Genomic DNA, 14,576 nt, shown 5'->3' on the forward strand with positions numbered 1-14,576 from the left:
CAAGCCCTCTGTGTTTAACACATATGGGGTAAAAGAGAGCGTTACCCAGTATTGATATAGTAGGGCTGTGTTTTATGGGAAGATACTTTTATTAGAGGAATGAAGTGTTAGCCACTGAAATGCAGTATAGCTAGACAAAAAAAAGTGTCATTACTTTAGCAAGACAGGAAGGAGAGATGAAAAAAGTTCATGTGAGACTAAGAAATCACACGAATAGGTCAGAAACTGAAAATAATTCACATCTCTGAGCTCCTGGGAGATGTCTCAAGGTCACAGAGCAGATAGGTCACTTGTCTCAGTCTAGTTAAATTGAAAGGTTTAAATTAAAAATTGAACAACATTCAGAAACCTTCCTGCCATACGGAGCAACACTCAAAGCATATTGTCTGTAAATGGAATTATGGTTTTATCATTTTTTTAGGAGCAGTCTGTTTTAAAAAAAATCCAAATGTATATGCTGCCAATTATTGCTGTTTTCCTGAGTCTGTTTATCTCTCTCCGTTGAGACTTCTGCATTATGAGTGTGGCTCTTATGGTAGACTTACTAATGATAAACACAGGATTAACATTTTATATATTTAAGATGATTTTTCATGTGTTAAGAGTCTAATATGGGATTAGATTTTTTTACATGTATAATCTGGTACCAAACCCATTGTAACATTAATTGAACACTAATTCAGTGGATGGTTTTTGTTGCAGTCTGTGGCTGGAAATACAGTAGAGCTAAACAATAGCTACTGTGTTGTCTTTGGGCACTGAAAAATAATGCGCTAATTAATTTACAGTAGACTTTCCATCTCATATCTCAGGCTGAAAAGGAAGTTGGTTGCTCCTTCATTTTTGGGACTCTTACCTGATCACTCTCGTTACAGTGTGTACCGTAACACCCATTGTTTCATGTTCTCTGTGTATATAAAATCTTCCCACTGTATTTTCCACTGCATGCATCTGATGAAGTGAGCTGTAGCTCACGAAAGCTTATGCTCAAATAAATTTGTTAGTCTCTAAGGTGCCACAAGTCCTCCTTTTCTTCTTGCGGATACAGACTAACATGGCTGCTACTCTGAAACCTGTAATATTGTCAGTTTCTTTTAAAGTTGTTTTATTTTTCAAATTACTTCATTCCACATTTATATAAACTATGTGAATTTTTTGAATAAAATGTTTATATAATGTACATTACACTAACAGAGCTGTGCAATATTGTACCACTGCCTTCTACTGGACAGAATGCAAACAGTATAGTTGTCATAGACCCTATACTGCTAAAAAAGTCCGAGATAATTTTTTAATACCTTAGGAGTAGGAGGATCTAACCTCTGTCTTCACTGTTGCTGATAAACTCAAAAAAGGCCAAGGTGTACAGAACAGTGACCACAGGTGGCTACAGATTTTTTTTTTTAATTGTAGAAGCACTATATCAAGCTGCTACAGGAGAGCTTTACAGTGTGCCACTCACATTTTAAAGTGTATAAATTTGATAATGAAGGAATTCCTCATTTCCTTATTGTAACTAGAGAAACCCAAGAAATATGCCCAGCTCTTTGTCCTGGTTTTGAGCACTTTTTTCTTCCTTCTCTTCTGTCACATCCCTTTTTTTTTAAAGAAATACTAATCTTATGGAACTTGGATATGTTTTTCAACAAGAACAATATAGAACCATAAGTACAACAATAGGAAGCTTTACATTCAGTTTAATTAAAGAGACGCTTTGGTGTGTGAGTTTTGAATTGAAAGAAGCCAACCTGACGTGCTGTCTAACAATAGAGTTGGGTAGTTAGGCAGTACATTTGCCCTAAATGTGTTCTGGAAGAGTTGTACCTTGTACCATCTGGGAATCCACTAGTTGCAAGTACAGGGAAAAACCATATATGGAGTCAAATGGAAGATCTGTAGGTGAAAACTGGCCATGTGTCCCGCCTACAGAAAGTTAGAGGAAAGTGTTACAGTACCTGAAAATCCCATTAAAATATATCTTTGTTGAATGAAATTACTGGCATAATTGGACCTCTCATGGCAGCAGATGAATTGTATGTACTGCAGAGCAATTAACAATACATAGTATTTGTTTTATGCAGGGCTCCGACCGAGGTGAATTGCATAAACAGTCTAATCAATAACCCCATATTTGCTGAATTGTTTAAAGATGAGTAGATTGTCAGGTGGTGAAATCATTTATAGCTCTTGGAAGATCTAAAATGGAAGTTGTACTGCAAGATAGGATCTTAATTTTTGTGATCCCACAATAAAATCTCTCTCTGCCACAAGTCACATTTTGTAATGGAAATTTTATGGGTATTATGTACAGGCATTGGAAGAACAAGTGCTCCATAAAGTCAGATTCATTTTATTTGACAACCTTTAAGCCCCATCAACAGATGAATCTGTACTTTAATACGTTACAGAGAATCATACTGGCAGAGTCAGGATATTTCTTCCCCATGCCTTCCCTCATTTGATTATATAAAATTATTTGCTAAATATAGATTTCGCTACTGCTAATGAACATGAGTATCAAAGGATTATGCAGGTCAATATGAACATTTCTAGTTAACCCTGGGATTCGAATCATGTAATTTGTGGCGATTAGTGGCACTAAGAGAAGAGGGGTTAGAGCAACTAATAAGGATCACTGTTAGCCAGTAGAAGGAAATGAGAGAGATTCACATAAACCAATCATATCCTTGTGGTGAGGCATACCTGTTTGCTTTTAAAAACAAAACTTTGTTCTTTGTGCAGTGACTTTGGGTGAGATTCTCAGTGGTGTAGACAAGTTAGTGCAGCTGTACCAGTTTACATCAGCAAAGGAACTGGTCCATTCATATTTCTGCAGAATAACTTTTTAGAGATATCTCTCCAGCTCACCAGGAGGGATGTTTATCATCGTGACATGCACTGTAATCATAAGAGTGTGGAAAAGCAGCTTTCAAAATACAAAGTGTGGTTATGGCATCTGTTATTTAAGGGTCCAATTCTCCAATTTTTATTCAGGCAAAGCTTTCAGTGAATTCAGGGGGAGCTTTGCCAGAGTACAGACGGCAGGGTTGCTGTCTGTTGACAAGCATTGTGGTTGTTACAGTCTGTGAAGGGAAAGTGATATTTATTTCGCTCCTTCCAGAGCAGCAATGAACAAGGATAAAGAAGAGAGAGAAATCGCTTCCCTCTTTCCTTCTACTTCTTTCTCCCCTTCTCAAAACCAAAACTTCATTCCTCTAGCTCAGCAATTTTAAAGTGCAAGAAGGAGATCAAAAATGAGAGAGAGTTATTGAAAAATGAAGTTAATCAAATGCAATTCTGTTTATTTTCTTCTGGGGAAATATTTCCCCATGTTCACAATCTAGTGAAGAGTCTAATTTTGCTGCAGGTATTCCGGGTGTGTATAAGAACAGAACTGGGTTCAGTGTACAGTAGATGCTAATGTTGCTGTTTCATTAGGAGTATGTGACCTATTCAAAGTCACTTTATGTACTTTCTATTTCCTGCATTCTGTAAAGCTTTTTTGGTACTATGGTAAGTAGCTGTGAGATGTCACCTACCTAGGAGTCAAAGTGCAAGCTGGGGCCGCCTTTAGGCATTATACGGTATCTGTAAAATACTTGACATATTTAAACTGAATGCAAAATAATTTTGGAATGCAGAGGCTGAGTGCTGCCAATTCAGACACTGTACACTGAGCTCAGGTCTGCATTATCCGAACTGATAGTAAAAACAGTTTGGCTGGCTACTGTGACTGAGCCAGACTGCTTTTTAAAGCAAAGTTAGAATTTGTGGTCTGGACTTGGTTTAAACATGGTTTCACCTCCATTCTGGTCTGAGGCTTAACTTGGTACATAGTGGGCCAAATTCTTCTTTCATTTACCCTAGTGCAACTTCACTGACATTAATTGAATTGAGAATTTGGCTTGCAATTACCTTGGACTCACAGGATTAAAAGAAGGGAGTGAGTGGGCTAGATTCTGACGTCTTATTCGCAATGCATTGTACCTGACTCTGAGTAGTCCCACTGACTTATTGGTATTATAGTAGAACCTCAGAGATACAAACACCTCGGGAATGGAGGTTGTTCGTAACTCTGAACAAAATGTTATGGTGGTTCTTTCAAAAGTTTACAACTGAACATTGACTTAATATAGCTTTGAAACTTTACTGTGCAGAAGAAAAATGCTGCTTTTAGCCATCTTAATTTAAATGAAAGAAGCACAGAAACAGTTTCCTTACCTTGTCAAATCTTTTTTAAAACTTTCCCTTTTTTTTAGTAGTTTACGTTTAACACAGTATTGTACTGGACAGTATTTGGGTTTTTTGGTCTCTGCTGCCTGATTGCATACTTCTGGTTCCCAACGAGGTGCGTGGTTGAACGGTAGTTCATAACTCTGGTGTTCATAACTCTGAGGTTTTACTGTACTTATGGAGGAAGGTGCCGACAGCAATTGTAAAGTGGCAGAATCGCCTTCACTGAATGGTGACATAGCGGAATACATTCATTTGGGAAAACACTGGCATTTCATACTGGCATTAGAATTTTTAAGCTTGAACTCTGAAGTTTGGTTTAAGCATACAGGTTAAAGTTTTATCACAAAGAACATAGTGATGACATGCAGATCACTGATAAAGCTTCTTTTTTTTTTTTCTTTTTCCAAAGATAGCTGACCACACAAATTTAGGACACCACTGATTAAACTTTATAAACATTTTAACCTTGGAAAACAGGGCATAATACTGCAATGGAGGCAAAAGTGAGAGAGGTACAGTGTGAATTCCTTGACTTTTTTTGCGTAGAAAAACACTGCAGTAAAAAAATCTCTTAAATTTCACTAGATGCTCCAAATGCACATGAGTTACATGTGCACACACAGGTGGGTGAAAATTTTTGGATGAATAGTGTATTTGTTGAAAAACACAGTTTCGGTTGATTCAAAGCTATTCATGAATTTGCCAAATAGATTTCAACCAATTTTTTTTTGTATTGGTTAGAGTCACAAAATGTCTGGAGAAGGAGGAGACAATACTGCCTACCTTGTGACATTTAGCCCGATAGTTAGGGCACTCACTTGGATGTATGAGACCCTGTGTTCAGTTTCCCACTCCTCTTCGTGTTGTGCAGGGATTCGAACTTGGAGTGCCCCAACCACTAGGTTGTAGGTTATTCTCAGTTAGGGCTTTCTTAACAGCGGTGCTGGACTGCGGGGGAAGGGGGCCATGGCTCCATCATTTTAAAACGTGGGAGGGATATGCCCTCTTACTTTTTACCTGCCTTAAGGGTGAGCAACGAGTGGGGGGAGAGGAGCGAGCGGGGGTGGGGCCTCAGCAGGAAGAGGTGGAGCGAGGGCAGGACCATGATTTGGGTGCTGGAGGCTCCCCCACTTCTAGGGGCTTATGGCATTGCTGTTTCTTAATCTCTCTATTGAGGCTGTTTTACTTTGTAATAATTTAAATACTCGTTGCTATAGGACCCTAACCCTAACCACATGACTGTAGAATGATTCTTTCTTTCACTCTGTGTCCCAAAGCCTATTCAAGTATTTTTATAAAAAAATCAATTATTCACCCAGCTCTTCCTGCACACATGTGGATTGTTGTATGAAATATTTAAAAATGCAATGCAAAACACTACTGTTAGATTTGCACAAATCCCTTCCTATTACCATTTTTAATACATGAATTTAGTCCCCAATTTTTGATTAATAATCTATTATTGAATTTCATAAACATGCTTTAACTTTCTCAAGAGCAGGGGAATAAAAACGAGGGCATGCCAGGATAGAGACAATCATGAAATTTTAAGCTTTAACAAACTCACTTTTCACCGTACATGCTTCCGTAGCAGCCAAATAGCAAACTATGCCTTGAGTGATTTAGACAGCAACAAACTGTGTACACTGTACAACTTCCCAGAATGTCTTGCTGTCCTTTGTGGAAACTTTCTATAGAATTTAAAAGGTATGAAACCAATAGTCTATAGAAATTATGTATTTGCTAAGGAAGTTATGAAAGTCTGTCAGGCACTCAGACGCTGCAGTAATGGGGGCTGACCACATTCCTAATTTAGACAGGTTTCAGAGTAACAGCCGTGTTAGTCTGTATTCGCAAAAAGAAAAGGAGTACTTGTGGCACCTTAGAGACTAACCAATTTATTTGAGCATGAGCTTTCGTGAGCTACAGCTCACTTCATCGGATGCATACTGTGGAAACTGCAGAAGACATTATACACAGAGACCCTGAAGCAATACCTCCTCCCAGAAGTGATGCATACTGTGGAAACTGCAGAAGACATTATATACACAGAGACCCTGAAACAATACCTCCTCCCACCTGGGAGGAGGTATTGTTTCAGGGTCTCTGTGTATATAATGTCTTCTGCAGTTTCCACGGAGGAGGTATTGTTTCAGGGTCTCTGTGTATATAATGTCTTCTGCAGTTTCCACAGTATGCATCCAACGAAGTGAGCTGTAGCTCACGAAAGCTCATGCTCAAATAAATTGGTTAGTCTCTAAGGTGCCACAAGTACTCCTTTTCTTATTCCTAATTTAGTTCCTGTTTCTTTTGTGGCTGTAATAAGCACAATAGAAATGTATTTTTCCCCTTTACTTCAGTCCGTTATTTTTAAAGATTAAAGAAAATTTCCTGATCTAGAGCATATATCTGTCTTGGACAGTGGACGTAACTGAATTTTAGTCTCCTCTTTTTTTAATTTTAGGCTAATACTCTGCTTGCCCTTTACTATATTTTTCCCCAGCATATTAATTAGCAAGGCTGTCATCTTAAAATTGTACTTGCAAGTGGCTCACAGAGAGTTCAGTGAAGATCGTATCAGCATGACACTTGCTGCAGTTACACCTTGTAAAGTTTTACTCCCTCGGGCTATTTTAGCCAGCTTTTGACCCTTACAAATTGAACACATTTTGGGGTCATATACTCTCTGCAGTGTAATACTTTGCCATCTGATTTACATTATCTCAGAACAATGTCATTTCTTCACTCACCTGAGAGGTAGGTAGTCAAAAGCCAGCTTTGGCACTTATAATCAACCAAGAGACTTTAGTGAAGGGAAAAAATAACTTTTCAAATGTTTAGAAAATCTGCCTTTGAAATGATCTTATTTTTATTTGTACTTAGTTTCATGTCTCTGGATGCTGCCATCAGCAATTAAGGCTCAGAGTGTGTTCCTTTGTGAGCCTGACAAGTGAAAAAGTTGTCTGTCTTTTTATTTTTATTCCACCCACAGGCCTTCTCTATTTTGTCTCTATTTATAAATGATGCCTCTTTTGAAGGTTTTATAAAATTAGCTTGGATGCTGATTGACTTTCCCTTTGGTTTTGTGCCTTCTCTTAGGGCAATCAAAAGAATTTCTTTAATTTTAAATGGTTTTTAGAATAATTTCTGAATTCAGATGCTAAGATTCTCAGCCTCTCAGAAAAGTAGCATCTTTAGCAAGAAATAAGAGGATGTCTACAGAAGCTTTAAAAACATATATTAGAGGTGGGAAATGAAGTTTCTGAAATAAATATCCACATGAGTTTTGTTATATCCTCAACTGCATTTAGCTGATCAGATAAGTGGTAGTCAGCACTGCTGTTATTCCATCTGTGTCTGGCTAGAGAATGAAACCTTTTTTCCCCTTTCCTTTGACACCTTGAGCTTGAATACTGCAAGACTCTTTACTTGGACTGCACCTTAAAACCATTTGGGAAATTAGGCTCATCCAGAATCTGGGTGCACATCTGCTAAGTGGCGTTTCTCAATGGAGTTTCTCTATTAGGCAAGTGCTCTGTATTCTGCATTAGCTGTCTGTTGGTTTTAACTAGGGCTGTCAAGTGATTTAAAAAAATTAATCGTGATTAATCGCACTGTTAATAATAGAATACCATTTATTTAAATATTTTTGGATGTTTTATACATTTTCAAATATATTCATTTCAGTTGCAACACAGAATATGAAGTGTACGGTGCTCACTTTTAGGGGGCTTATTCCTTCACCCACTTACTTCCCTGGTCCTTCTCGCATGAACAGAGAGCAACAATACCCGAAGTCCAAAGGTGCAAACAATTTGATGTTTATTGGGGTGAACTTCCAGCAAGCATGATTCCAGTTTCCTTCCTTAGTGTCCCCCTTCCCAGCTCTGACACCACAGAGCCTTACCTGTGGCCCTGTTCCCATTCCTGCCCTTAGCAGGACATGATTCCAATTTCCCCACCCTCATTCCCTGTTCCCATTTTCCCCCCACCCCCCCCACACTTCCTGATTGACTGCAGACTATACAATAAAACTTGAGTTCAGTTTAGATATACCTTAACCAATCATTTTACTGAAATTTAACTAACCAATCCTAACATATTGTAACATGATTATTTAACCAATTATATCCCACCACCTTAATTAGTTTACACCCAGCAAAATTAATTATACAGCAGACAGAAACAATCACAGAACCAGACAGAGATTATACAGACAAACAATAGGGAAATGGGGACTACAGTGATAGAACAACAAAGAAACGAGGAAAAAGAAAAGGAGTATTTGTAGCACCTTAGAGACTAACAAATTTATGTGAGCATAAGCTTTCATGAGCTACAGCTCACTTGAATCATGTTCTAATCATATTGTCAGATCATATTGTCAGTGACTGTAGCATCAACCAGGAGAACAAGGCTACATGTAGTTTAAATACGTCATTGACATATTAGCTATTGAGCTAATATTGTAGCTGTTGACAATATGATTAGAACATGATTCCTACAACTGATGCAGATTTTATCCAAACTAATAAATATAAGAGAAAATGCAAGTCAAATGATAAAATATGGAAATTAAGTAATCACAGTACGGGTTTCTTTTCAGTCCATGAATACTTACCAAAAATGACTTCAGGCTCTAGCATTTGCTTTCAGACGCAAATGTTGCAGGATGAAATATGAATTTTTTGTGACAGAACTGTTCCTCAGAGCACCATGAAACTGTAAATGTAAACAACCTATTTTGAATGCATATTTCTTCTGACTCACTGTCTATTTACTTAAAAAAAAAAATTAAAGGAGGCACATGCTGTAAACTTGTGAACCTGTTAAAGGTTGAACTAGAATCTGAAACCAATCAGTTTTCTTTAACCAACATCATTGCTGTGATCAATGCAATGAGATTTATTTTGCATCATCTATGTTCTCTTTAGGAAAACACAATTTTTGCTCAAAACAGTCTTAGCATGGTGTTTAAATATTGATAAGAATTCCACATTTGCTCATGAGAGGCTGCAATCATATTCAGGGGCATAAGCACAGAGCTTTTTCTTATCTACTTAGTGTGCTGTTTTTTGTTACTTTGTTGAATTTTTAGGATATTATGAAAAGTCTTTAAAGGGAAACTGAGAATCATTCAGTATATTCAAGCACAAAGTACCTAGAAGTTTGGGGAACTGGATGGTTTTGATGAGGGGCAGTGGAATACAACTCTCACCTCAATTATTTATTATTTGTATCACTGTAATGCATAGGCACCCCAGTCATGGACCAGGCCCCAGGTGTGCTAGGTGCAGTACAAACGCAAAACAAACAAATGATCCCAGCTCCAAAAAGTTTACAATCTAAGGGAGAGTTTACAATCTAAGATCTGTGATTTACATTTGAACCATAGTTTTTTGCATGGGGATACATTTTTCATTGCCTGGATTTTAGCCAGATAACTTAAAACAGCCTTGTGTGAGCAATGGAAAAACTATAGGAATATTTTCCTCTTTATTTTCAAGAATGTTATTGGGTGAAATGCAGCACTCATCATAAAGTATATATAATTGTAGTCGTTCTGAGCATGTTAACAGTTGGACTTGAGCTTGGAGGAGATGAACTTTGAGCCATGTAATATCACAAGGTATAGTTGATCTCCATACAATTCATGTATGGGCAAGCTAACAATGAGCTACATCGTATTTAATGTACAAGGGGAAACTCCATTAATGGAACTCATTAATATGAACAATTTATCGTAAATACAAGGAATGTTCCTATTCCTTAGCTATGGAGCTCCATAGCTAATCTTCATATTATGCAAAACGGGTTTTATGTAAAAGTAACTATTTATAAGCTATGCAGAATTATTGATTGGTTTTACTGGTGGGCACATGGTCAGGTGGGTGCCGTACGACTGCCAGAAGCTGGTTGTCCTGGGCTGTCAACAGTTACGTCAGGGGTGAGTGTGGGCAAGCCCAGGACTGGAACACTGGCCAGCCGGGCGGGTGTGGGGGGAAGGCAATGCCGCCCAGAGCTGCCAGCCTGGCAGGGAGGTCAAAGGCAGCAGGGCTTGCCCCTGCGGAGACAGTGGGCCAGCCCCAAGGCCCCCCCATTCCCACGGGCACAGATGGTGGCTGTGCACCTTCTCTCCTGCTGGTAGGTGGTCAGAGGGCTCTATGTCCAGGGGAGCCCCCAGACTCCGAAATTCCTCCCTGTGCAGCCCAGCCAGGCTCCAGGCCAGGAGCTGGTCCTTGTGCCCTGTGTCCCACGCTGCCTTTCAAAAACTAAAAGAAAGGGTATCCAGGGTGCTGTTTTCCCTAAGGCCAGGCCGGGTTTTACCTTTTGTGGATTTGTGCCTAAGATCCATGCATTGGCAGAAGATTTTTTTAGGATATACTTTTTCTATTGGAAACTGTCAAGGAAGTGGCCCCAAGCCATTTTGAGTTAGATTAAATCGTTTATGTTTGTAGATTATGTAGGTATTTACTGAGTTGTGTCAGTCAAGCAAGTCTGAGGCTGTCAGACGATAAAAGCTGTGTCTGACTATCCAGGGCACAAAAGCAATTCTGTGTTCATAGCTAACCTGGGGTCTAGTTAATTAATGAGGCAATAAGGTGGGGGAGAAAATACTATGTTTTGCATGCCTGTTGCACACAGTAGTCTCCTCATGGTGCTCTGCTCTTTCCGTGTGCTCTTCTTTTCCGATGATCCTTCTCCCACTCTTAGTTCTGGTCTTTTTTTCATTCCTCCCGCTAGTGCTTTGAACAGCTCCCCATTTCACGTACTCGATGGTGTTACCCTTCCTTCTTCAAATCCCCCCTTTAAAACGTTCTTATTCTGTGATGTTTTCTTCTATTGATGCACACCTGTACATACTTGCATTTGAACTATTCTGTCTATTGCAGTTATCTGACACTGTAGAAATTTCAGGACAGGGACCATGTCTTCTTTTTAATGTTTTAACATTTATGGCATGTCACTGATAACAGATCCAGCAATAAATAGTTGAAGAATCTCATTTGATTTTCTTTCGTCTTTGTTTTGTTGTAGGTTTATAGCTAAACCCTGTGCCTTAGGTCTTAAAGTCCAGGCCAATGGACCACAGAAAGCCCAACCTAATGCTATTCTGGAAAAAGTTTTCACTGCAATTACAAAGGTACAGTATTTACCTAACATGTTTGTTTTATAAAAGGTGATATGATGCTTTAACATTGATCCGCTTATAGTAAGATAATTTCAAGTCAAGCCAAAGAACTATTAAGATTTCACAGTTAAAGATTTCACAGTTAAAAGCAGAAAATGCAAATGTAAAGATTCTATTACCCATGCTAGCTTTGCAACTTGGCCAAGCCCTTCTTGGCATACATGTTAGAGCATGACAGTAACATACCAAGCTGCACATTTAACCTGGGAAACTGTAATAGAAAATACTCCATAGGTATCATGTGGCTGCTTATATTAACATTCATTTTTGTATTTTAATTTTTTTTGTGGCAGGAGGGCAGAGGGGGTTGGACAAAGAGGGGAAAATGTTAATCTTTATTAGTAATGTTAGCATGTCAATGTTCCAGATTTGGATTTGGGTTTCACACCTCTCAGGTGAATTGGGAAGGATGGGGTGCTATTGGTTGGCTGATGTCTATTTGTATTGTGATGGCTATTCTTCGCATCCGAAAAAGCTAGGAAAATAATTTTTAACAATGAATTTTTGGAAGTTGTGGAATTCTGAAGGATACAAAAAAACGATAGGGAAGCCCTAAATTCATTTTTGCCCTTTGTACAGCTATTTTTTCTTGCCCTTCAGATAAGGCCTGTGGGTTTCCATGTTTGTGGATTTTGTTGGTAAAATGTTTACAGATTATCCCAGCAGTTCCTGGCACTGTCTGCACCTCCTGATTAGGCTAGGCAGTGAGAATGCGGTGATGATCAGGTGTCGTTATCCTCATCTAAAGATCTTTGCATATGCCCACTTTGGACAGATATCACGAGAGGAAGCTTTCCTGTGCTTTTAGTCATTCTTCCCATTTTACATTAACACCAACATGCAGCTGAACACAGCACTACATCTCAGCTGGCCTGTGGCTTTGCAGACGTCTTTCACAAAGAACAAAATCATGATTTCATACAGGCCATTTTGTCAGGGTTAAAGTTACCAGAGGGTGTGTTGAAGAGGATGAAATATGCCAGGAGAGCTCTAGGTGCTGGTCTCCTGCCTACGTGTCTTGCATCAGGGGAGCTGAGCTTCTTGGTTTGGTAGTCTACCTTTCTAATAAGCGTAGGTGCCATCCTCACCATTGCATTGGTTCATTTTGGCAGCATACTTGCAGAGGCTAAATCAGATACACCTGCCTGTCTGAAAGGCCCACTACATCTACTGTCTCTTGGATTCAGGGGGGAAGGGAAAGTGTCTTAGAATAATAGACTCAGAGCTCCTGTAGAAAAATACAGGACTTCTGTGTTAAGATTTAGTCTAATTCCTGCTGAGTTATGTTAGCTGGTGCGTAGAACTAGCTCCAGCGAGAATATAATGGAGAATGGGAAGCCCTCTTAGAGCTGCAAAGGAATGTAGATACTTACACTGTGGCAAGGAACTGGCTGATGAACCTCTGGCAGGTGCTGGAGCATCATTTTCATGCTCACTAGTCCAGTGGTTGTGGTGTGAACCACAAGTTGTGTGATGTCTGGCTTAGTGCCATGACTGTACAGAGCAGGGGCTGATTTCCAGGCCCTCCCCCAATCCTGGTAGTGCTGTTCGGCCAGCCACACTTATAAACCACCGCCAGCAAGTTGGTCATTTTTGCTACATGCCAGATGCTACAGTCGTACCCAGGCAAAACTCTCATTGGCTACAGTGAATGCTGTGCCTGAATAAGCCCTATGGGTCTCAACTCCAAATTACTTTTTAAAAAAGGAAAACAAATCTCTGAACTGGTTAAAATTAAGCTTTAGAGGAAAAAATACCCTTTTCTCCCTTGTTCCCTTCTCTGGGGACTCAGATAACATATTTCAACCTGGTGGGGATTTTGTTTCAGGTTTATTAATCCATGGAATTTTAGGAGTTTATATAGTGGAAACTTTCACACAGTCTTAACTATAGCAGCACTTGCATTTCATCCACCATATCAAATTGGCTTATAGGAGCAAATCTTATCCCCAGGAAAACAGATGCACAGAGTGAATTCTCAGGATAATTTTTTTAAAATGTGATGGGGGATATTGGAATGTTCTTAGAGTGGAATATTGTACACAGAGCATCAACAGACAATTTGAAATGTATCCTCTTCCCCTGTTTCCCATGTAGTGAATTTCAATTTTCCCTTGCCTTATATGTACTACAGTATGCAGAGTAACTTCTGCTCCAATGTAGTAACAGTCAGTTTGCTGCTGTTGAAAATGACTACTTAAAGCTAATTTTACTGAGCACTTCTGTCTCAGTTGCTAAGGTGACTTCCTTTGAAGTTGCCACTTTAAAAATAGAAAGTGTAGTTTTTGAATATTAACGTACAGGAAAATATATTTCTCTGTGTCAGTTGAACAGTCCCCTTGGTCATGTCAACAGTTACATCAGTTGCACATACACAGAGGGATGAAAGAGACAAGGCTCATGCTGTGAGGGGTTTTGCAGGTCCCATTGCTCAAGGAGTGTATAGCATTTGATAGGCAGGGAGTGCTAGAGAGGAGGTTGCAGAAAAGGTTTCAGTTATAACTAGGCGTGGAAAGATTAGATTTTTCCTGGTAAATGTCAGAAAATGTTGATTTCACCAAACACACGCTCTGCTGAAGAAATATATTTCCATTGATACTAATCAAACGTAAGGAAAGTGCTGCCTGAGGACATAATAGAGTTTGATTTAAGGATATTTATTTTCTATATTCTAGTGTGGTCTTGACAATTTGTATTTTTAACAATTATAAAACTTTTCGAATCTCAACATCTACTGTCATTAAATAATTGTCTGATCACTCCCTTGTCTGACTCACCTTTAATTTTGTGCAACTGTGAAAATTTAAAGAGATGAAAAATGGAAAAAAAGCTTAAAAATAAATATTAATATTACTTATCAAACTGATATTTATATATATATAGAGAGAGAGATTGAATTCTGCCAAGTCGATTTGAAACCTCCTGTTTTCCCCAATAACTTTTAAAACTTCTCTATGTAGCTGCATTGCCTTAGCCCCTTTTAGTAGAGTACTATATTTGATTATACATCCACCATCAGGTGTTTGTATGAAGACACTTTTCCTTACTTCCAGTTGTCAATGAGGCTGACAGAGAGGTAGGGTAGAGCCCGTAAGTCCTAGTCGTACAGTAGGATTGAGTTGTTTCTGACCAGACTTGGGGGGGTGTG

The 14,576-nt window shown here is 38.9% G+C and overlaps 1 protein-coding gene across 1 annotated transcript in view; it reads left to right on the forward strand.

Annotated features, from left to right (window-relative positions):
- CERS6 (ceramide synthase 6) overlaps window positions 1-14,576 on the forward strand; it is a 212,720-nt gene that overhangs the window by 60,965 nt on the left and 137,179 nt on the right. Inside the window, exon 2 of the mRNA XM_077830060.1 lies at window positions 11,275-11,380. Coding sequence (XP_077686186.1) covers window positions 11,275-11,380 — 106 coding nt within the window. The remainder of the gene's footprint in view (window positions 1-11,274; window positions 11,381-14,576) is intronic.

Source organism: Eretmochelys imbricata, chromosome 11 (assembly GCF_965152235.1).
Source record: "Eretmochelys imbricata isolate rEreImb1 chromosome 11, rEreImb1.hap1, whole genome shotgun sequence".
Lineage (NCBI taxonomy): Eukaryota > Metazoa > Chordata > Testudines > Cheloniidae > Eretmochelys > Eretmochelys imbricata.